This window comes from Colletes gigas, unplaced genomic scaffold (genome assembly GCF_013123115.1).
Source record: "Colletes gigas isolate AHSC1104 unplaced genomic scaffold, ASM1312311v1 Colletes_gigas_Sc00010, whole genome shotgun sequence".
NCBI lineage: Eukaryota > Metazoa > Arthropoda > Insecta > Hymenoptera > Colletidae > Colletes > Colletes gigas.
In genome coordinates, this window is record NW_025106639.1 from 7,053,772 (window position 1) to 7,075,775 (window position 22,004).

Genomic DNA, 22,004 nt, shown 5'->3' on the forward strand with positions numbered 1-22,004 from the left:
ATGATCTCCTTTCTTTCCGTTCGCAATCTGCAACTGCGCTAACCATGACCGTCGTTCCGACTACTAACAACCCCAAAAGATGGAGCATCCCTCACCTACGTAACATGGAATCCAACCCCTCGAAAATGGAGGCGAAACAAACCAGTAAACCCACGCTACACTCGGTGTTTTTTCCAAAATTTTTACTCAGAAGATGGAACAGTATCTTCTAAACGCGATCTCTGGCGCTAGATCCATGCAATGGGGGATCGATCGCGTGAATTCGGTTAGGGAACTTCCGAGGGAAACAAATGCCATTCGTTCGTCCATTCTACTTGGAATTTTACATTTAGAATCTTGAAACTTGTAATCTGTTTATTCCTATCGCGAATGGCGTAACATTTTCTAAGATCTTTGGCCCTCGGAGTCGCAACTTCTAGTCTCCCAAAAAAGAGTCGACGATTCTTCGAACCTCGTAACGCCGCTTCTGCACGAGCCACGATTGGTATCGCCTGTGCTTTTTGACTTGCAAGCAATTATGGACGGGACAAAGTCGGCGAAAATTTCAGGAACATTTCAGGACCACCCTAAACGCGCGAGTAATTCGAAAGGGTGCTCGTTTCGAACGTTTCTTGAACTTGACGAGACAGACGCGTCTTCCACGAAGAAGGGAGCAACTCCTAATCGAACGCTTAACGAGATCGATATCGTGCGTATCGTCGAAACGAATTATTCTGGACTCTCGATTCTAATCGTGCACGATCCAACGTCGCTCGATCGACGTAGGCCAAAACGAGACCAACTTGCATCACGGCGTACCTTGTATATATTTATGTATAATATGTATTATCTCTGTATTATACGTGCACGCAGTACGGAATGCTTTTCTTTTCCCTCTCACTTCACGATTTTTTTTCTTTCATCTTTCCTTTACTTTTGCTCGATTATACTCGCTGCTACACGACTTTGCTCTAGCAACAGAATGGCCAATTAACGGAGATGCTGTTTTCGTTCTATCGACGAGCGTGGCCGGTACTCTTGTCCTCCGATTTCCATCGTCCGTTCGATTATTTATTACCGCGATCGATCCTGGCCGCGCGGGGTCGCGATAAACCGACGATCGGACGACAAGAGCATCGGGAACGCTCCACCGTGGCTTTGCAACTTTGCGCGAAGCCGCTTGTCTGCTTCCAACGAGCGATTTTCCCCTCCCATTAATGGCTCTTTTGTGTTATATAGGGGAAATTTTTCATGTGTTCCGATGCATCGAAAATGACGAAAGACGAGTGCCAGTAAGTTATTCCATCGATACGAGCATCGAGTGGAGCGTCGTTCATCGTCGTAAACGCGGGAAATCAATTCTGTTTGAAACAATTCTTGCCATCTGCGATCGAAACTAAAATTCCGACGGTGACGATGCATCGACGATGCTCCAAACTATTTGGAAGGAGGATTGGAAACAGACTCGAAATGCTGGATGCTTTCAGGGGCACGTACCTCGAATTCGATAACGGCAACATCAATAAGCCGGTGATGAAGGAGAGAAACTGGTACCAGAACCGTTTCCACTTCGACGACGTCGCCAAAGCGATGCTCACGCTCTTCACCGTCTCGACGTTCGAGGGCTGGCCGTCGTAAGTAAGCTCACGTCCCGTCGATCCGCATAATGTTCTCTCTCGTGTGACGTGAACGAGAGCCAATCGTTCCTCGCGGATGCAGAAACCCCGTTCTCGACCCTTCCAACGCGCTTGTGTTCTGTTTGTGCGTATCCCTTAGCGTTTTCTCTCCCAACAGATTGCTAGACGTGTCGATCGACTCTAACAAGGAGGATCATGGACCAATTCATAATTTTCGGCCGATAGTGGCCGCGTACTACATCATTTACATCATTATCATAGCATTCTTCATGGTGAACATCTTCGTTGGTTTCGTTATTGTCACTTTCCAGAACGAGGGTGAGCAAGAGTACAAAAACTGCGAGCTCGATAAGAATCAGGTGAGTCCGTAGCGTTTCGAAGAGCATGTCTCGACGGATAAACGCGGTCCGTTCGCGCTGTACGAGGGTCCGTACACGAATACATGGTTTTTTCCCCCCCGATTTAATGCCGCAGCGAAACTGCATCGAGTTCGCGTTAAAGGCGAAGCCAGTGCGGCGATACATACCAAAGCATCGAATACAGTACAAAGTCTGGTGGTTCGTCACCTCTCAGCCGTTCGAGTACACCATTTTCACTCTGATCATGATCAACACCGTCACCCTGGCGATGAAGTTCTACCGGCAACCGGAGATCTACACGGAGGCGTTGGACGTCCTCAACATGATCTTCACGGCGGTCTTTGCCCTGGAGTTCATCTTCAAGCTAGCGGCCTTTCGGTTCAAGGTACGGATTCTTTGTTTAACCTTTTCGCGAAACGAATTACAAAGAATAGGAAAAACTAATGCGTTTGACGCGAACTTGCAGAATTACTTCGGCGACGCGTGGAACGTTTTCGACTTCATCATCGTTCTAGGAAGCTTCATCGACATCGTGTACTCGGAAGTCAATGTAAGCTTCGCGCAAAGTAAGTTCGCGAACGAAGAGGAACGCGATTGTAATCGAGAAACGAAACTTTCAGCCCGGCTCGACGATCATTTCCATAAACTTCTTTCGGCTGTTCCGTGTGATGCGGCTGGTGAAGCTGTTGAGCAGAGGGGAAGGCATCAGGACGCTTCTCTGGACTTTCATTAAATCCTTCCAGGCTCTGCCATACGTAGCTCTACTTATTATAATGCTATTTTTTATTTACGCCGTGATAGGTATGCAGGTAAGCGATAAATAAAAGAAATTGAATGAAAAGACCGATTACCTAAACGAAAAATGAGCACGTTTCTTCTCCCAGGTGTTTGGAAAAATTGCGATCAACGACGAGACGTCGATAGACAGGAACAATAACTTCCAATCGTTTCCGCAAGCGGTGTTGGTACTATTCAGATCGGCTACAGGTATGCGCGAACTATAACGAAATTATGAGACTGCAGTTAATGAATTCGTCACGATGTCGATACAGGCGAAGCTTGGCAAGAGATCATGATGGACTGCTCGGCGCAACCCACCAAAGTGAAGTGCGATCCGAACAGCGACGAAGCCAATAACGCGAATGGTTGTGGATCCGACATTGCATTTCCCTACTTTATATCTTTCTACGTTTTATGCTCTTTCCTCGTAAGTACAAGAACCCATATCGTTTGCTCTACGTGCGACAGAGAATTCGAGATCGATCGTTTCCATTCAGATCATCAATCTCTTCGTCGCCGTAATCATGGACAATTTCGATTACTTGACGAGGGATTGGTCGATCCTGGGTCCCCACCATTTGGACGAGTTTATTCGCCTCTGGTCCGAGTACGATCCCGACGCGAAAGGTCGCATCAAGCATCTGGACGTCGTGACGCTCCTCAGGAAGATATCGCCGCCCCTGGGTTTCGGTAAACTCTGTCCACATCGAGTCGCGTGCAAAGTTAGTATATCCCCATGACGCTCCTTTAATCATCCAGACCTTTGCAAACTATTTCTTTCAGAATGAAGTTTTTATAACAATGATCACGAATACTTTCAGAGGCTGGTCTCGATGAACATGCCGTTGAATAGCGACGGTACAGTCTTGTTCAACGCGACGTTGTTCGCCGTGGTGAGGACTTCCTTGCGTATAAAGACCGAGGGAAACATCGACGATGCTAATGCCGAGCTCCGTGCGGTGATAAAGAAGATCTGGAAGAGGACCAGCCCGAAGCTTCTGGATCAAGTGGTGCCACCGCCTGGAGTCGACGACGAGGTAACCGTGGGCAAGTTCTACGCGACGTTCCTCATCCAGGACTACTTCCGGAGGTTCAAGAAGCGCAAGGAGCAAGAGATGAAGGACGGCGACAAGGAGTGCCACAACACCGTCACGCTTCAGGCCGGTTTGAGGACACTGCACGAGGCTGGCCCGGAGCTGAAGAGAGCCATTTCCGGAAACTTGGAGGAGCTACTCGACGACAATCCGGAACCTATGCACAGGGTATCGATATTCGCGAGACACGAAACCGTCGGCATTGCTAGACAATTCCCGGTAATTTTTTAACGTTTTCGTTTCGCAGAGGAACCATTCTCTGTTCGGCAGCGTCTGGTCCAGTATGAGGAAGGGACACCACAGTTTCAACAGGGCGAGGTCGCTCAAAGTGAACTCTACGACCAAGGTAAACTATTCCAAATAACGAACTTGCGGATGTGTTTACGCGCAACGTCGATTCGCAGGCTTCCCCGACGAATTCCATAGACTTCCTGCCGTACTCGTCGCTCCACAGAGCGGGCGGATTGGACGCACCGAATCAGATCACCGCGAGGTCCCATCAGGTTGTGCCAAACGCAGCAGGGTTAGTTTCGTACGTGATCCGCGTTGATACCTTTTCGACGTCAGAGTAGCGCAAAATATAATTTGATCGCATTTAACCCCTTGGGATTAAACTCCTCATGATCCTTTGTAAAATGTAAAAATGTAATCAAATTACACTTGGCCCAACTCTGTTCAGAGACAGTGAAATGTTGAAACTTGAGCGCGAAACGTGCTCGATTATGTTCGTTATTTAGTGGTCTCAGCGACAGCGCGATGAACCAAATGGGAATGGATCCGAAGTTGACGGGCATAGAGGAGAACATTCCTCTGAGACCGTTGGCGGTGTTCGGAAATCCCGTCCAACAACAATCTTACCATCCCCCGTACAAAGTGGTCGAGTAAGTAGAGAAACTTTACGAATCGTTCGGCCTGGTGCCGACCAAGTGTCCGTCTCTGCGGCGGTGATCGCGACACGAATACGCTCGCGTCGATACGATTGGATTTGGAACCATCGAAACGTTCTCCCTTACGGACCATGTCTAGATTAGAACTTACGATTAAGAGATACGAGATAGCAAGGAACACGACATAGACGATACGATGTTCGAAACTAGTGGCAATAATCGTTAACGCAAAGCACGAAGTAAAGATCGTTAAAATTCATACGCTGACTTACAGAATAGATCTATAGAGTCGTTGAAATCGTTAGTAAGCATGTTCTCACGATTGATCGTTACAATTCGACCGTACGACATAGCAAAGCATGTGGTCTTAGACTTTTAGCAAGAATATCTGGACACATGACCGCAAACGCGAATAATTTTCTTTACGAGTCTAAATTATATTTGCAATTGCACGTTGGACTTGAACGTCCCCGGAAATAATTGGAAGGTAAAATCAGTACAACGAAGGAAAGAAACGATTAGATTCTACCCGCGAATTTCTATCTATCAGTGTCTCTCTACGGTCCTCTTGTTTACTATCGTACGTTTCAGTGGTCCAGGTAGCGGTAATTACCTTCATCCGAATAGCGAATATGGTAAGACAAGTTAGGGATATGGGACTTGAATATAGTTTGCTTTTAATTAATCGAACTAGCATATTTCTCGCTTGCGCGCTTGCATGCGTAACCACTAACCACCGGGATCGTCGAGTCTCCTCCTACGAGATTCTCGACGACGCGACGCGTCCAAGTGCGCGATAGTCGAACATGGTTGAGAACCGACGAGCTGTTCGCGGAGCTGAGGCGTATCGGGACCGGGTAGACCCGATTCGCGAACAATTTGCATGCCGTGTGCTCCGTTCTCCATTTTAAAGTCGCCTAACGATTCACTGGCCGACTCGGACGCTTCTCAACTCCGCGATTTCGTCGAGCGCCTCGAACCTCCGCTCTTAAGGGTCAGTCAGTTGAGACAGAGTTCCAATAGAGGTGGTAAAAGGAAGGTCACTGACTCTTTTATCCTCTCTATAAACCTCCAGAGTTTAGGGTAGCAAGGACGAACTCGAGAATCTTTTTTTAAGTACGACTTTATGAAAAATATTCGGACCTTGCTACTCTCGACGCGTAGTACGTAAGTGGTAAGGTTGAAGGTGGAGGAAAGGAGGGTTCGAGGTTCTCGAGGTTCTCTTAACAAACTAAGAGTGGTTTTTGCCCGTTTTCTGTGTGCCCGTGTCGCGCGGCTGTCGGTATGTCTCGACGCGTGTCGCCGTCGTCGTCGCGGTTGCTCGAAGCAGTCTTCAGGGCGGAATCGAGCGGCAGCTGACCCCACCGACGCCACCACCCCGAAGGAACCCACCCCCGTCCATTGCCCCGAGCACCGGCATTGCCCCGCACCCCGCGCAACTATCGTCCAGCAAGTCCGGAAGCGCCACCCCGTCGATCGCCACGTGCACGAGCACGAGCACGTCGAGCACGAACACGTCGACCGCCACGACCAGCTCGAGCCCCGGTTCATCCTCCAACGGGACGCGGTGTTACAATTCCTACGCGACCCGGAGCTGCTGCGTCGATTGTGCCGTCTGGAGTAATCACGGTACGATCCAACACTTTCTGTCTCTCTATCTTCTATCTCTATCTCTATCTCTATCATCTCTAAATCTTCTTATTCATCTATCTATCTTTCGACGTCTTCCGTCTCGCGTTAAATTCGTGGCATATATGACTTGTTCCTACGTTTGATTGCACGACAGTACAAATACGCTTCCAAACTTGAAGACCTAAGATCGCAGGGAAAAAGTTTGATCCTGAAAATACGGGTACCCGGACGAAGGACGTAGAAATTAGCTTGTCCAATCTATTCTTTTAAATTAAATCGTACGTCAAGGGTTTAAGCGTCCTCCAAACGGAGGTATCAAGATGGCGACTGGAAAGTTTCTAATTTGTACCGTCCTTTGGGCAAACTTTCGATACATTTCCGGATGCGGAGACGGTCCAAGCGTCGAGTACTCGTAATTTCGGGCCCCGGGGAGGCGGTAAATAGGATCGAACGCCAGATTCGCGTAGGTGTTAAAGCACGGTATCGCGTGGATACACGGCAGCCGTAGATCGCGAGGACGGTGAATCGTCGGCGGGGAGCGAGTTCAGCGGTTCCGGCGGCACGGGGAGTTCCGGAGGGTCTTGGAGCAGCTCCGAGAAGGTCAGACGACGAGGTGGATCCACGAGGCAGGAGTTCGCCGTGGCGTCTCGGGCCCGTGCTCGTGGTCGACGCGATCCGCTGCCCGGCAAGTCGGCGCCCCCGAGTTTCCGAAAACGCGACGCCAGCAGCAGCGTCGTCGGCGTCGGCGTCGTCGGTGTCGGGGTCGGCGGCGATCAGTCGAGCAGCTCTGCCGCGCCGGCGGGCGCAGTCGTCAAGAGAACCGTCGCCAACGGCCTGAAACTCGCCCAGACGCAGGCGATCGCCGTCGCCGGCTTCCTCGCCGATGTCGACTCGCGCCGATGCCGCGACTGCTCCTGTCTGCCCCATCGGGCCTCTTATCACGGCAGAGGTGACTAACCCACACCCCCCCCCTCCAATGCTTCGCCGTTACCTTTTCAACCCTTTCGATTCACACGACGCACACTTTGCTGGAACGCTTAAAGCAGTGGTTCTTAACTATCTCATCATCGTCCATTCTGTTCTGTTACGTTTCATCTCGTATGCTCGCTATGGCATTCACGACTCCTTGTAATCGTATTCCCAGCATCCTCGAGCGCCTTTGATCCGTGTTAGCATTGAAAGGTGTTGTTCATACAAGTTCATAATTTAGAAGTAATTTGTAACATCCAAAGATGCTGTCTCTGACCGTAGAGCTAGTATTTGAATATTTATAAAACTCGATAGTTGTGTCCCGTTGGTGACGTTAAGAACCACCGCCGAAGAAACATTAAAGAAGCGTCGAGTCCACAGAATTCAAGTTCTATGGAAGACTCTTGAACGCCTGGAGCGTGAAAAGAGATCGAACCCGTTATTGTCGGCACCGTTTCGTTTCCAATTTTCTCGCCGAGCACTACGCACGCCTATCCAAAACTCGCACCCTGCACGAGCATGATTTTTGTTTGACGCACGATCGTCGTAGATACAGTATCAGGTACGAAGAGAGACGTGGACGGGGTTAAAGCGTTGTGTATCAGCATGAAGGACACTGCGTCGCTCGAAGCATGCGTTCTGCCAAGTTTTATCGTTCGGCTAGCTCGAGTATTTAGGCTTCGAATCGCTTGTCGCGGCACGGCTGAAACCATGCAACGCTTGGCACGAATCGCTTATCAAGATCGTAGAGGCAGAGCGTAGCGCGACTAGCTTAATTCCTTGACGGCTCTCCTCGTTCGTCAGTTTCCTGGGCCGGAGAGAGTAACGGAAGCATCGGCGCAGAGCGCCTCTCCCACAGCCTTCCGGGGAGCCCCGCCGACCGGAAACCCAACTTCGAGGTGATCGGGAGCGCGGAGAGTCTCGTCGGTCGGGTAAGTCCAGCCTTCGTCGTCATCCTTCGTCTAGCGATCAGATTATTCTTCCTCCGACTTATAAAACGCTCCATTAACCCTTTGCGCTCCGAATTATATTTAAATCTTGTTACCAGCTGCTCCCAATGTTTTATTTGAAATTTATGTTAATTCAAAAATATTGTGTTTTGTAATTTTTAAGTGTGTATCTGAAGTAAAAACTGATGTCGAGTCACATTCGACATAGGAGTGCAGAGGGTTAACAGATGCCATAGCCTTTTGCAACAGACTATCGAGTCTCTAGTCTCGAGTAACGTGCTGTTCGCGAGAAGTTTACCAGGGGAGTACTTTGTTTGCTCCATTAAACTACAGTGAGGATCTAGACACCGATCAGAGCCACGTTCCAACTTCTCGCGAACGCACAGTACATCGTACATCGTACATCGATCCTATCGCTACTCAGGAGGCTTTCGATGAACCGCAGAGAGTTGTTCTCGATGTTGATTGTATTTGTTTTATTAGGTTCTGGTGGAGCAAGGTCTGGGCAAGTACTGTGACCCCGACTTCGTCAGGTACACGTCGCGGGAGATGCAGGAGGCTCTGGACATGACGCCCGAGGAGATGGACCGAGCGGCCCATCAGCTGCTCCTGCAGGAGCGTCGCGGTCAGCCGCTGACTTATCAGCTGCAGCAGGCCACGGACCAGCAATGGGCTGGTCCGCCTTATCAGCCGACCCAGCAGCCGACGGGTATCGGTTATCAGCCGCTGCAGGAGCAGCCACCGGCCGGCCAGCGACAGTATCAATCTTATTATCGCGGCGGTCAAGCGACGGTGTCGCAGCCACCGACGCAGCAACAGCAACCGCCACCATCTTAGCGACGCGACGATCCCTTCGTCGATCGTACGTTTCTAGCTCCATTGCCTAGCCGTTTTCGCGCGTCACGCGCGAGAACGCCTCCGTGAAGCAACCCCCGGACGGAACCGGGCGACCCGTTGGGTCCGTTGCTTCTGGGGACGACGACGGATTCGCCGCGACGCGTGAACTCTTTGGAGAGAACCGTGTAGGGAAGAGGATTCCGAGCGTGATCGGAAGAGGACGGGGTGACGCAAGCAATAAAGCAACGAGAGCAACGACCGATCGCGCGTCCACCGGTCCCTCGTTAGCCGGGGCGGTGGTTGTTTTTTGTATTTTGTGCGCGGCGGCGCTCGCGGAATGATTAAGACGCGAGGCGCCGATAGCCTCGCGAGGCTGGGATTCCGAAAACGGAATTGAATTCTCTAGGGACAGCTGCTGTCGGGCCCGATCGTCCCGACACGGTGTGCTGGCCGTGAACGCGTACCCGATCACCGAATAAATCGTAACGGAATTCGTACGTACGCGCGGGACGATCAAAATCCTTATCGCTCTCATTCTAATCGTAAACACTTATTCCTCCGATTATCGTTGTTAGGATAAATCGAACTCAGCGATCGCTCTTCGTACGATGGATTTCTAGATGAGATAACAAGTGCCTAAGTATCTGTAACTTCTTTCGGACCAGAGAAGAGACTTTTATCAACTTAGAACGAAGTACCGTTACCGCGAATTACGAAGCAAGTTGCGTGTTGAGTGTGTACGCTACGATAACTCGTAACGATATTATAGATAATTATTATTCGTGCGTAATTGTACATATACGTTGCGTGAGGATGAATGGCCGATTAAACGCAAACCGCCGCGAGATCCGTTTGTACAGCCTGGGTTGTGTCTATGCGCGAACGGCCGGGCGACACGCGAGTAGCGTTTCCTGGCTGCTAGATAGGGATGGGATCAAGTTCAACGCGTACTCGCGAATCCGAGTCAATTGAAATACCAAAGGTTCGCTTCGCGGATACGGATATACCAACCGACAAGACCAGTGATCTTTTGTTCGTTCTCCTTGCCGAGTACTCGGTACACGCGAGCCGACCTTCGAACCACGGAACGAATACGACTCGAACTGCGCGCGATATTCGTTCGTTTTAACCGACACTAAACGCCTCGAAGCGCCGCTTTCGTCTTTGTTTGTTCGAGTCCGTGTCGTTTAGGCTCGGGACTACTTAGAAGTACCCGCTTTTGTTTCACGAAACACTCATAGAAGACGCGAATCTATACTCGGTCCAACGGGTAGAGTCATAAGCGAAATCAAGCCTTCCTCGACCAGCCACTAGCTTCGTTGGACGTAGTATAGCTGGTCAGGATTTGAACCTACTTCTAAGGTGCTTTGTCCAATCATTAAAGCTAGGGTCGGAAGAAAATCGATCGGAGGAACCAGCCAGTTCACGATCCATCGGGTACACTCGTTCGTGTGTCGACGGTCCATTTCCGGAAACGCCTACCACTCGCTCGAATCGTTTACCGACTCTGACTCCTTTCTATCGAATGCACCGACGATTTTACTCTCTCCCACACACACACACACACCCCCAGACCCCCGGTTTTAGACTCGATTTTTACAAATTCCGCCCGAAACGAATATTTCGACTCGTATATTCTTATAGCCGCAAGAGGAACGCGTACAAGTGTGAAAGAGTGAGAGAGAAAGAACGAGCGCGAGAGAGTGCAAACACGCGTCTAGCCGAAGGTACTCTTACACAGTTTTCGACACCGAACGACGACAAATCGATCGGGAGTGGCAGCCGTTCCCCCCTTCCACGCACAAACTTCCCTCGCGAACAGAACGAACCCGATTTATCCGCAGACACCGATTTCTCATCCGATCGTGCAAGAATCTAGCGTCGCGAGGGTCACGTACGCAACGATCTACTCTAGAACTCGATGTAATTTTGTCACAGGCTAATTATAAACGTCAGAAAGTACCCGTTGAATCTCATAATACAGTTACAGAACTACCTCTGTATTTGTAGCCTCATTTTCAAAGGGATGATTCAAACATCGTGTTTCCTATTTTATGAAAACGTAAATCGTTTGTTACAATATAAATTACAAAGATCGTTGCATCCGTGGCCACTACTACAGAGATATTAAGGGGGTTGATCAACCCTCGACGGCCATCGCGAAGTCGTTGGATTTAATTGGAGAAAAGAACGCGAAAGGAACAATAAACGATTGGAAACATCCAACGGGCGTGGTTCTGCGGATGTTCAACCGCCAAATAGCTCAGTTCTTTCTTTCGAAGGATTTTCGAGGGCGCAAAGTTCCTCGATAAATCCCGAACGAAACAATCACCGTTGAATTTCTCTCGTGTACCTTGAAACGACGTCGACAATAATTTTCATCGATGACATTTCCAGAACCACGTGCTCTGGACCCCATTCTACGTTCGCCATTTTCACGGTTTATCAGGCAAGCATAAACCCCGATGTCTCCACGAAAATTGATCGATAGGTTCGCGACAAATGAAAAGTGTGCCCTTAACGCCAATGTTTATTTATTAAATTTAAGTAGAAATATCGTAGAAAGTACTGAAACGTTAATATTTTGTATTTCATAAGCGGGTGTATACTTGTTTGGCAAACTGTATCGCAATTACATCCGACCTCGTCGATTCCAATTCGTCACCGGGTACACAAATTTAATTCGAACCAACCCTGTTTTCTTTCTCGATTTCTCTAGTCCGTTCATTCCCATCCGCGATCACATTTCGACGATCTTTGTAGCTGATAGTACGTGGCATATACGCTGTCGCTCAAACGTCTGGGATCACCTATCGTAGCTGCAAATTTTTACCAGTTGCTAAACGTTCGAGTTCAACGTAGCTCACGGGGAACGAACATTGCGTTTCTTCCAAGCAATCTCTGCACAATTCGTCTGTACGTTTCGACTCGTGCTGCGAGAAAGTATAATTACGTTCGATCGTGTACACAGGAAACAATCTAACATTAATCGGATCTCCGCGATACTTGGTATTTGTAAGATTCTATTAATCTGTACCATTTTGGTGCTCGACCGTTCCCATAGAAATTCATATTTTTAACATTAAATTCTTGAATACCTACGGACGAAACTTAACAGAATATTGATCCTTTAGTTAGACGTCCTAAGAAGCAAACACTACAGCTATGTGCAAACTATTGTACCTTTTAATTGATATAAAATGGCTTCCAAAGGATAGCATTGAAACTTACAAACACGAAGTATGGCGGACATTTTTTAATACCACAACCTTCTCCGTATAATCTACGGGGAATCCCTGACTTTCGAGCAGTGGTGTATGCAATCTACTAGGGTATAAGAATGCGCTCGAACGACGCGAGCCCTTCGCCAACAAGGGAACCAAACAAACCTGACAACTATTTAAAGCAAAAAAAAAAAGAGAGAAAAAAAAAGAAAAAAACAGAAACGAACAAATCGACCGACATTTCCGTCTCTGGACAGTTTCTTAGGGGTTACGATAGTTAGAGGTGCGTGTGGTGTGTGCGAGGAGCCGTACACGATCGAGGCGAGATCGACGATGATCTAGGCGATGCGAAGAGACCGACGAAATTCGTACAAAGCGAGCGACGACACCCCTGCGACAACTCGCGCCCTGATTACACTTAATAATTGTCCTGGGAATGCTACTTGTATACATTGTACTCGACCTTTCGTATTCCTTTTTATTCCAGCGTCTTTCTAACGATTACGCGCGTCTTTGTCTATAGCGGTCTTTTTATACTGTTGTAAAATGGCGTTTACACCGAAACCGTAGAATATTACGCGTAGTTGAGGAAGAGTTCTATACCTTTAAATCGTAATAACGTCGGATTAGAGTGGCGCCCGTCGTCGCGTCTCGCATGCAACAAGACGCGTTTGGAGAGACCAACATTTTCTATGCCATGAGACTGACTTGGTTTACAGCGAGAAGGGGTGAGACACGCGGACGAGAAGGACCCCCCCTTTTCCAACGCCCTCTTCGAGCCTCGTTACGCCTTTTCGCTGCACGATCTTAGCATCGAAAGGGTTAGCGATCGAACGCGAGCGATACGCGAGAACAGGAACGAATCTGGGCCTCTGAGAGGGATTTTATCAGGGGTTGCAAAGCTTCTTTCGGGCCCATTCCCCTCTCCATCGTTCTCTCTCCATCCACCATGGTTTTACGTCACGAATTGTAGCACAAATTGCGAATGCTGGTCTTACTGAAGCTCCCTTTTTGCATCTCCCCTCTCAGAGACCCTGAAACAAATCTAGTGACTGTCGTAAACTATTTCTTTAGAATTCTCAAGATTTGTTTTAAGCAGAAACCCAAAAACCAATGTAGTACCACTGGAAAATGTAATTAAACAAAATTTGCCGTCTGAAAGGGTCTCAAGATAGTCACTATGTTCGTTTCTCCTGATTCTCCTCAGAATCGTACGATAATTCTACTCGTTTACTCTCCTAGCACGTTAGTGCACGCATGTTCTCATGGTTTCGTAAGTTTAGCAGCTTACGGCGAAGGGAACCAAGTCCAGAGTTAGGTGAATTTTATTCTCGAACGACGAGTAAAACTTTTCATTTACATCCAAAGGAAATAACAATCGCGAGCAATGTTTATTTATTGTTTGAGAATGAAATTTTACCGACTCTGACCAACAATACCGACTCGTAGTAAACCGTGAGTGTCACATTGTATCATACTCGAAGAAACCAGATATTCGAAACCTGGCTCCCATAAACTTGTCGCTTCCCGAATTCTCGAACGAAACTCGTGAATCATGCTCTTGACACGATACGTTAACACCATCGTACTCGTGGCATTCAGCTTGGGCTCTTGCTAGAGCTGTTGGAGATTTAGGGACCCACGAGAGATCTAAATCCAGAGAGAAATCCCGAACAGAGATGAGCAGAATTTTATTCGAATAACAGCTTGAATAAAAATACAATTTTTTATTCGTTCGAGATAAAATACAATTTGATTCGAATTCCAATGGTGGTTTAACGTATTAAAAATTTGTCTTCTGAGGTAAATGTCCTAATTATCGACACACTTATTGGCAATTGTCGCTTTAAATGATTATAGAAGTTTCTGGGATTATAATATGGGAAGATACACATAATGGGGAACAAATAATCTTTCACTTCTGTTAATGAAAATAATACTTTATTTCATACTTTATTACAATGTCTGAATATTCGAATACAGGTGTTACAATCATTCTAATATCGGTGTAGAAAAATTCGACAATATAATGAGAAACGTAACAACGGATTTTTAACGTTTATTTATAAAATTAACAAAACTTCTCAAAGATCCGACTATTGTTGCGAACGCTGCTATTATTTGTTTGCGATTGTATTGCGTCGTCGTGTTTACAATAACAATAATATCGATACATTTAAAGTGAACATCAGCGAATGATGAAATTATTAACGTAAACTGAAATTTGATGGTGATGGGCAAAATAAGAAAATTTATATAATAAAATTCATTCATTGGCTCTTTATTTTGCGTATGTCTATCAAATTGTTAAACCGTGTCAATAATTTCGTGGCTCGCTGTAATTTGCTGAAAATCAATAACACTTTTACCAAACTATCAATAATCGTGATGAAATAAATTGAAAGTGTCGATGACTGTGTTAAAAATTAGGTGCACTTACCTTATTCGTTGCTCGAAATTTCTATCTAAATAAGAATTCTTATCGTATCTTCGTTCGAACGGCTTGGCGGTAGACCTGGGAAAATTTGATTCTAAATAAAAAAATAAGAAATAACCTGGAACGTGCGGAGTCCCAAAATGGCGGGATTTCCGTGATTCGAGTCGGAATTTTACCAATCCCGGCTCGAGAGCCCGATATCTCGGGATCCCGCACACCCCTGGCAATAACCATTTGAAATAACAATGTTCTATATTAAAACATGTTAAATATAAATGCGACTTGTCTAAAGTCCGTTCGCTGAATGTAAGCAAGAAACGAAGAACGCCAATGTAGATCGAACAGAGACAGCGACACCAACCGTTAGTCTCTCTTCGTTCTATATTGCCGTCCTTTGTTTCATTTAGTGATTCTGCTCGGTAAACGGACTTTAAACAGTTATTACAGAATGTATAAAGAAAACGAACTTTTATAGTACCTACAATCTTTTAACGATAGCATAAACGAAATGACCAAATCAACTAGGAGAAATCATAATTCACGAAAGAACCCAAGATACTTCGTGTCGCCTCGAATATTCAGAACAGGATCTCCATGAATCTCGAACAGTTCTAGATCTCACACACGCTACACGCGCCGCTTATTTTTATTGATGCTCGTACAAATGTGACCAGTTTTGTTTTTTTTTATTAAAAAAGACACGCTCGATGCGTTCCGACAAAGAATGCATCGAAGTTGGCGCCATTTCCCTTCCGTTTTGCTTTCCGTCTTTTTGTTCGTTCACGATAAATCCATTTGTACGCCCGATAAAAAGAAAAACAGAAATCTCGATAACAGAATACCCGTGAACCGGTCGTTGGCGATCGATCGAACTGTCGAAAGCAGTCTGTACCGATAGTACAGTTACGACATCCAAGGACAATTAACGAATTATGTAATTTCGTCATTTCTACGCTAAACTTCTCGTGCGTATTACAAGAACGTGTCGCAAGTACATTCCTTGATTATCTTTCTTGTCGACATCTGTCTCGATCATTCTGCGTTATTTGTTTTCATATTGTACGTAACCGTATTGTTTGTGTACTCGACTACCGATTCTACGATCGATTGCCAACCGACTTGACGAACGAATGCTATTATAGTTTGAGAAACGATCGAAGACGAGCAAACTTTTATTCGAACAACGGATAACCTATAAGACCAACGTGTGGCAATTTATTCGAACAGTTAAATTTTGATTTTCAGTTAACGAGCAACGGATAAACGATCGTTTGCGCTGTGTTCGTTACACGAAACTTGTAATCTAGCCAAGAATTTTTGCCCATTTCTGTTGTAAATGTTCATGTCCGGGGATAACATGCTGCTTTTGCCAGTACAGGCGGTGCACGTGTACATAACCGAGTACTATCGCACATTCACGACTCTCGTTAGTCCGATAGGAATTTTACAGAGTTAAGTATCCCGATGCACAACCAACAGACACGCACACAATATATACTGCCGTTTTTCTGTTCGATTTCTGCTCCCTTTGCTTCTTACTCGAGTCCGGAGACTTTGCTCGTTTGACCCGTTCACGCGTGTCGATACACAACAATCGACAAGAATCCTTTGAAAAAAAAGGCAAAGAAACGACCACGAAAGCTCCACCGAATTAACGAGCGATAAGACTCTTGAGAACCGTTTCAAACATTTCCTACTTTTAAACGGAAACGACGATACTGTACAGGAATTGTACAGTCTCCTAAGCGCAGAGTCAAGTATTCGTTACCAGAGTTGGACAAAATTTTCATCGAATAATAAACAACCAATAAAACTAACACACGCTAATTTATTCGCGACGTTTACTCGAATGAACGTTTGGTGAAATTTTTATTTTCATTCAACGAGTAACGGGGAAGATTGTTTACCTTTTATTGGTTATTTGAAACGTTTATTTACGCAAGAATTTTGCCAATCTCTGTTTGTGTTTTAAGAAAGCGAACGTCTAACGAATTGTATAACGTGTGTTGAAACAGACGGTACAACCTAAAAGGCGAAACAAAAATCAAACACGAAATATAAGATGTTTTCGTTTCCGATAAATATTTACCGTGTCTATAGCGAAATTTATTAACACGTTAAACGACACTGCACATTCCTTTTAGGCGGTGTTGGTTCAAATTTAACAAATGATACTAAGAAATATGTTTACACCTTTTTAATGGACTTTATTGAGACGTTTTAAACAAAAGTAGGGTATTCTACTAGACTTCTATCACCGCCTAAGTGGATTTACACTAGATTTACGTACACTGATTAAACATCTTTTTATTCAAACCCAATATGTTGACAATTACAGTTAGGATATATGTTCATTCGTTACATCGATCAAATTCAACATAAAATGCTAACACATATTCATGAGTTCTCTAATTTTATGTACAAAACCTGAAACTCGTCGAATTAACAGGTTTCGTAAATCTAGTGTTAACGTGTTAATGAAAGAATTTTCCTCGAACTCGGAATACAAGTTTTCATACGTATCTCTGATTGCTTTATTTGCGTGGAATTATTTCCTTCCTGGTTGTACTATACTTGTTCGCGAATAACCTCGTTATCATGAGAAAGGAAACGTTACGTTCGCAAGAAGTAAAACAATAGAATTTATTTGTTTGTACGAATGGGTGAAACGAACGATCGCGAAACACGGAAGACTTGGTGTTTATGTTTCTTACGATGGAATTGCGGAAAAAACACGACCACGAGTCGGAGATTCCGAAATTGACTCATAGCCGCTAGGCTCACGCTCTACGGAGATTATAATTATCTTTTCTGCTTTCTGTTATTTGCGATTTTGAAGGCCGACCGATCGATAGGTGGATGTTGCGTACGAGCAATTTTCATACACGGAAATAGAAACCGTAAATGCATGCTGCTTACAACGGTGCTCAACAGTTTTGGAAAAATGAGGAAAAAATCATTCGAGATTCTACTCGAACGAGAGTAAATAAAAATTGAAACCTATCGATCGATCGATGAACCAAATGCACGAATAATCTGTCATATTTTTTTCTTCGACGAACCAATTTTCACGTCCGTTTTAAAACCGAAAACGTAAAACGCAAGTTTGGTAAAACGAAATGTTTAACACAGAGAGAAAGAGAGAGAGAGAGAGAGAGAGAGCATTCAAATGTTATATACATGAATGTGCATGCGGTTCCAAGAGTATGCGAACGAGATTGGCGGAGACGACGAAAGGAACTGCATGGGCACGGTATTTGCTGACTAGAAAAGAAAAACGAAAACTAACAGAAAAAAGTTGTTGTTGTTAATGTTGTCAAAAAATGTGTCAAATTAAAATATAAGGATTTCAAACATCTCACGCTGCTGGTTTTATGTCGAGAATGGAGGTCGAGTAACATCGCGGTTTTCGAAATATCATTCGTCTTTATTTATAAAGTAGGATGCGTACGTTTTCGTCCTCGACTGCGTTCGCTCTGATATACCGTCGTATATTACATTACTTACAAGAAATCCCGATCGCTCCGGTCGCGAAAGGAACGATGCACGAAGGAAAACGAAAAAGAAGAGGAAAGAAAATGTATTTCCAAGAACGTTAACTCAATCCTCGGGGAAATGACTTTTCCATGCGGTTAACGGTTTGCCACGAATGTATAGTCGGTTGGGTGCAGCGATTGTTTCGACGCGTGTAAATAGCAAAAGATTCCTAGCTTGTTACAAACTGTGCACATACAAACTAAAGCAAGGCACAGGTATATACAATAGCTGGCATTCCGGTGAAAGCTGAAATTCATCCGTTTTCCAAACTCAATGAACATTTTCCTACCCGAAATGATTCGCGAGGTCGCCTGAATATCGAGTTAGAATAAGTTAGAAAAAAAATTTTTCATTTTAAAGATCGACTAATATTATTTCATCACTTGCGCCGCCTTTTTCGCCTTGACCAGTTCCACCAGCTCCTGCAACGCAAATACAATCGTGTCCGTCAACTTATCGAAATACACGAAAATGGGTGGACGTGTCGTTGTAACGTTTCTTTCTATCAAACGTACCTTATACCTTCTCATACATTCCTTTTTCGTCCTAGTCGGTATGCACGCTGCGATTTGGTCCCATCTATCGGGCACGGTCGTGGGATAAGTTTTCAAAGCTTGCTCCAATAGTTTCTGCTCGGCTGGTGTCCATGGCTGGGGTTCCTTTTTCGCGTCCTTTTGCTCGGTAGCGATACCGTTCGGTATAGGATGATCCAAACGTTCCGTGACAGCCGGCATCCGATCCTCGACAGACTCCTTGGCCTTTTTCTCCGCGATGAAATTGTCGAAGGCTTTCTTGTTCGCCTGCTCTTTCAGACTAGACTTGCTGAAGTCCGTTGACTGCAGATCTTTAGCCTTCGCGAGTACTTCCTTCGCGTCGCGTGTCACGCCGGCGGAAGAGCTGCTGTGTTGATTAATGAAATTAGCCACCACCTCCCAGCGTTGATTCGTTCCCGCCGGAAACAAGTTCACGGCTTTTATCAAAAGTTGTATGTCGTTTTCGTTCCACGGAGCCACGTGAGTCTTGGCTTGTTTCTCCGGCGTGTTTCGCGTGTCGTTGGATATAACACCGATTCTACGCTCGGCCTCGATCTTCTTCTCAGTTTCCTCCACAATGGTGAGGAACGCCACTCTGCCATCTGCTTGTATCTTTTTCATAGCGTCCTCCAGTTGAACGAGTTTGAACAGCTCGCAAATCTTCTCCACGCTCTCCATGTGCCTGATACTCTCCGCCGAATTCTCCGCGAAGTAGTTGTTAGCTTTACAGAGATCCCTCAAAGCTTTTCTCTCCTTGCGAAGTGCTTTCTTCTGCACCTCTCTTTCTTGCTTGAGCGCATCCAATTTCGCTTTTTCCTCGATATCTCGCTTCTCCTTTTCCACCCTTTCTTTCTCAGCCGCGTCTCTCGCCACCCTCTCCTCCTCCTGCTGTCTCGCCTTCGCCGCTTCTTGCTTTGCCTTTTTCGCCGCCGTTTTCTTGTCCTTCTCCTCCTGTTGGAACTTCTTTATTCTAGGGTCTATATTGTAAGCCATGTCGACGAGGCTGCGAATACGCGTCATTTCCTCTTTCTTCCGTTTTGCTCGCGTAGCCTTGTTCTTCTTCTCGATCCACTTACGCATATCTCGACTGAACAGACAATTGCGGTCCATTGAAAAGGAGATCAGAAAATGCTAAAGTATCGATTAAATTCACGGGGAAACACCACCTTTACGGTCTCGAAAGGTGGCGTTTCTCCTTAACGCTATTATACTTACTCTTGACCGCTTTCTTTGTCTTCCTCGTCCAGGTAAGAGTATTCGCGCCACGAGTCAAAGTCGTACCAAAACGAGTAAAACTTTTCTACTTTGTCTCGAGGCGTATCCGGGCCACCCAAGCGCGGTACAGGCTTTTTCACGGACCACCTGGCGTTCTCTTTAAACGCCTTGCCCATTATTATGTAAAAATTGTTTTTGCAGTCTTTCTCGTCCGGTAAATCGTCGTTAAAATAAGGGTCAACGCTGTCGTAACTCCGTCTCTTCATAGTGCTACCCAATGTTTCCCAGGCTCGTGTAATGCAGGTGAAATAATCGTCGTCTGGCCGGATTTCCTCGCCCATCGCCTTCCGCTTATCAGGATGATGTTTGAGGATTTTCTGCTTATCTGTAATTCATACATTAAATACTCCTCAACCGCGTTAATCGTAGCATCGGTCAAGATAGCGAACGATATAACACCTACATTCCTTTACAGAGTATACTTTGAACTTTCTTTACGTACAAGCCCTTTTTATAACATCTTCGGTCGCTTTGTGTCTGAGCTTTTTCAAGCCTAAGACAGCATAATGATCTTGATCTTTCCACTCCTTCGGATCCAATGACCTCAGGTACTCGAGGTCATCTTCGAACTGATATTGGGAATAGTCTTCTTCGTCCGAGGACTCCGATATTCTGGTACGTGTAAGACTGCGGTGAAACTGCGCTGCCCATGCTTGCGCCGTTGAATATAGGATAAGGGGACCGGCTGTGCTCGTTTCCACCTTGGATGAATCTGTGAATTAGGTATCATGAACGATAAACAAATTATTTTTTATGCTTTACGTACATTTCATGTATTACTTTACCATGCAGACCCGCGTTTATATGTATAAATATACATATACGTAAAAATGTGTTATAGCCGCCCGACCGCGTGGTATATACGAGAACAGTTAAATATTCGTAATTCTAAGGTCACCTCTATAGCTTTCTGAATAATATTTTACAATTAAAACGTTCCTGATTATCCATGTGTTTACTGCAGAGACTTTTACGAGGCACAAGTACCAAGTCCATATATTCGAAATCTTTTTAACGAAATCCTTTTGTCTGAGGAAAACCATTGTGCTTCGAGATATTTAACCTCACATGGCCGGTGTCAAATGCTGGACGTTAATGGGAACACGAAAACTTACCCGATATCGTATTGAAAGCAGTCGTATCATCATTACCCGTACCGTCTGTCATTATTCGCTGTTAATGAGCTGTTATTTTCGCACAAATACTACTAGAAAAGTCACAGCGAAAACATAAGCGACGATACTATATTAGTATCGTCCTGCGAACATCTCGGTCGGAAACGAGCGGGTTACTTCGAAGTTTCAGCTCCACGGATATATTATAGAGAAATATATTAACTACTCGACCTAAAAATATTGAACATTCGATGTTTATCTAATCGTCTAAATAATATGTTTATTATTTATAACGTGATTGGAACTTTCAAGTGTATTTGTGCAAGATGGGTTTATTGAACGATAAAAAGCTGTATCAATGTCATCTTGCATAAGGCTATAGCAATGATCATTTTATTCAGACGATGGACACACGTGTAAATAGGGATTGTTGCATGTACGTACAGAATGTTCGTATATAATATATAAATGTTATTTATATAAAATATGCAAAATATTGTTTAAATGCATCTTAATTTTATGAATGGTACAAGGGGGCAAATGAATAAGTCTAACGAGCTACACCACCCATGTTTTCATCCGTTTTCGTCCACCAATACTGCCATTTAATTTATAAGTATAAGAATATTGAAAATAATAAATTAATATTCTATATTCCTTTAAATTATTATGTTAAATAGATTCTGGTACCAAAATGTTACTAGAAAGTGTCGCTAGTGTTGCATTTCGCATTACTGTCGAATTTGCAACAGCAAATCC

The 22,004-nt window shown here is 45.3% G+C and overlaps 2 protein-coding genes across 5 annotated transcripts in view; one reads left to right on the plus strand and one right to left on the minus strand.

Moving 5' to 3' along the window:
• LOC122397899 (muscle calcium channel subunit alpha-1) overlaps nt 1-16,187 on the plus strand; it is a 61,037-nt gene extending 44,850 nt beyond the window's left edge. The window contains 17 exon segments of the mRNA XM_043397375.1: nt 1,219-1,271; nt 1,467-1,613; nt 1,774-1,975; nt 2,091-2,360; nt 2,442-2,597; nt 2,599-2,784; nt 2,860-2,962; nt 3,028-3,182; nt 3,253-3,477; nt 3,577-4,017; nt 4,097-4,195; nt 4,254-4,381; nt 4,587-4,730; nt 6,067-6,365; nt 6,871-7,317; nt 8,142-8,269; nt 8,771-16,187. Coding sequence (XP_043253310.1) covers nt 1,219-1,271; nt 1,467-1,613; nt 1,774-1,975; nt 2,091-2,360; nt 2,442-2,597; nt 2,599-2,784; nt 2,860-2,962; nt 3,028-3,182; nt 3,253-3,477; nt 3,577-4,017; nt 4,097-4,195; nt 4,254-4,381; nt 4,587-4,730; nt 6,067-6,365; nt 6,871-7,317; nt 8,142-8,269; nt 8,771-9,124 — 3,537 coding nt within the window. The 3' untranslated portion in view covers nt 9,125-16,187.
• A 780-nt stretch (nt 16,188-16,967) lies between these two features.
• Nucleotides 16,968-21,405, minus strand: LOC122397898 (dnaJ homolog subfamily C member 2). 4 transcript variants are annotated; one of them, XM_043397372.1, is made up of 5 exons: nt 21,246-21,405; nt 20,573-20,831; nt 20,071-20,455; nt 18,838-19,942; nt 16,968-18,744 (listed from the first exon to the last, which is right to left on the minus strand). In XM_043397372.1, the coding sequence occupies exons 1-5, from the start codon at nt 21,276-21,278 to the stop codon at nt 18,694-18,696; spliced, it is 1,833 nt and encodes a 610-aa protein (XP_043253307.1). In that variant the 5' UTR covers nt 21,279-21,405; the 3' UTR covers nt 16,968-18,693. The 4 variants fall into 4 exon arrangements, with proteins under 4 accessions (XP_043253307.1, XP_043253306.1, XP_043253308.1 ...); XM_043397371.1 differs by having other exon boundaries at nt 20,573-20,842; XM_043397373.1 differs by lacking the exon at nt 21,246-21,405 and adding an exon at nt 20,897-21,024 and having other exon boundaries at nt 20,573-20,842.
• Between the last annotated feature and the right edge of the window lie 599 nt (nt 21,406-22,004).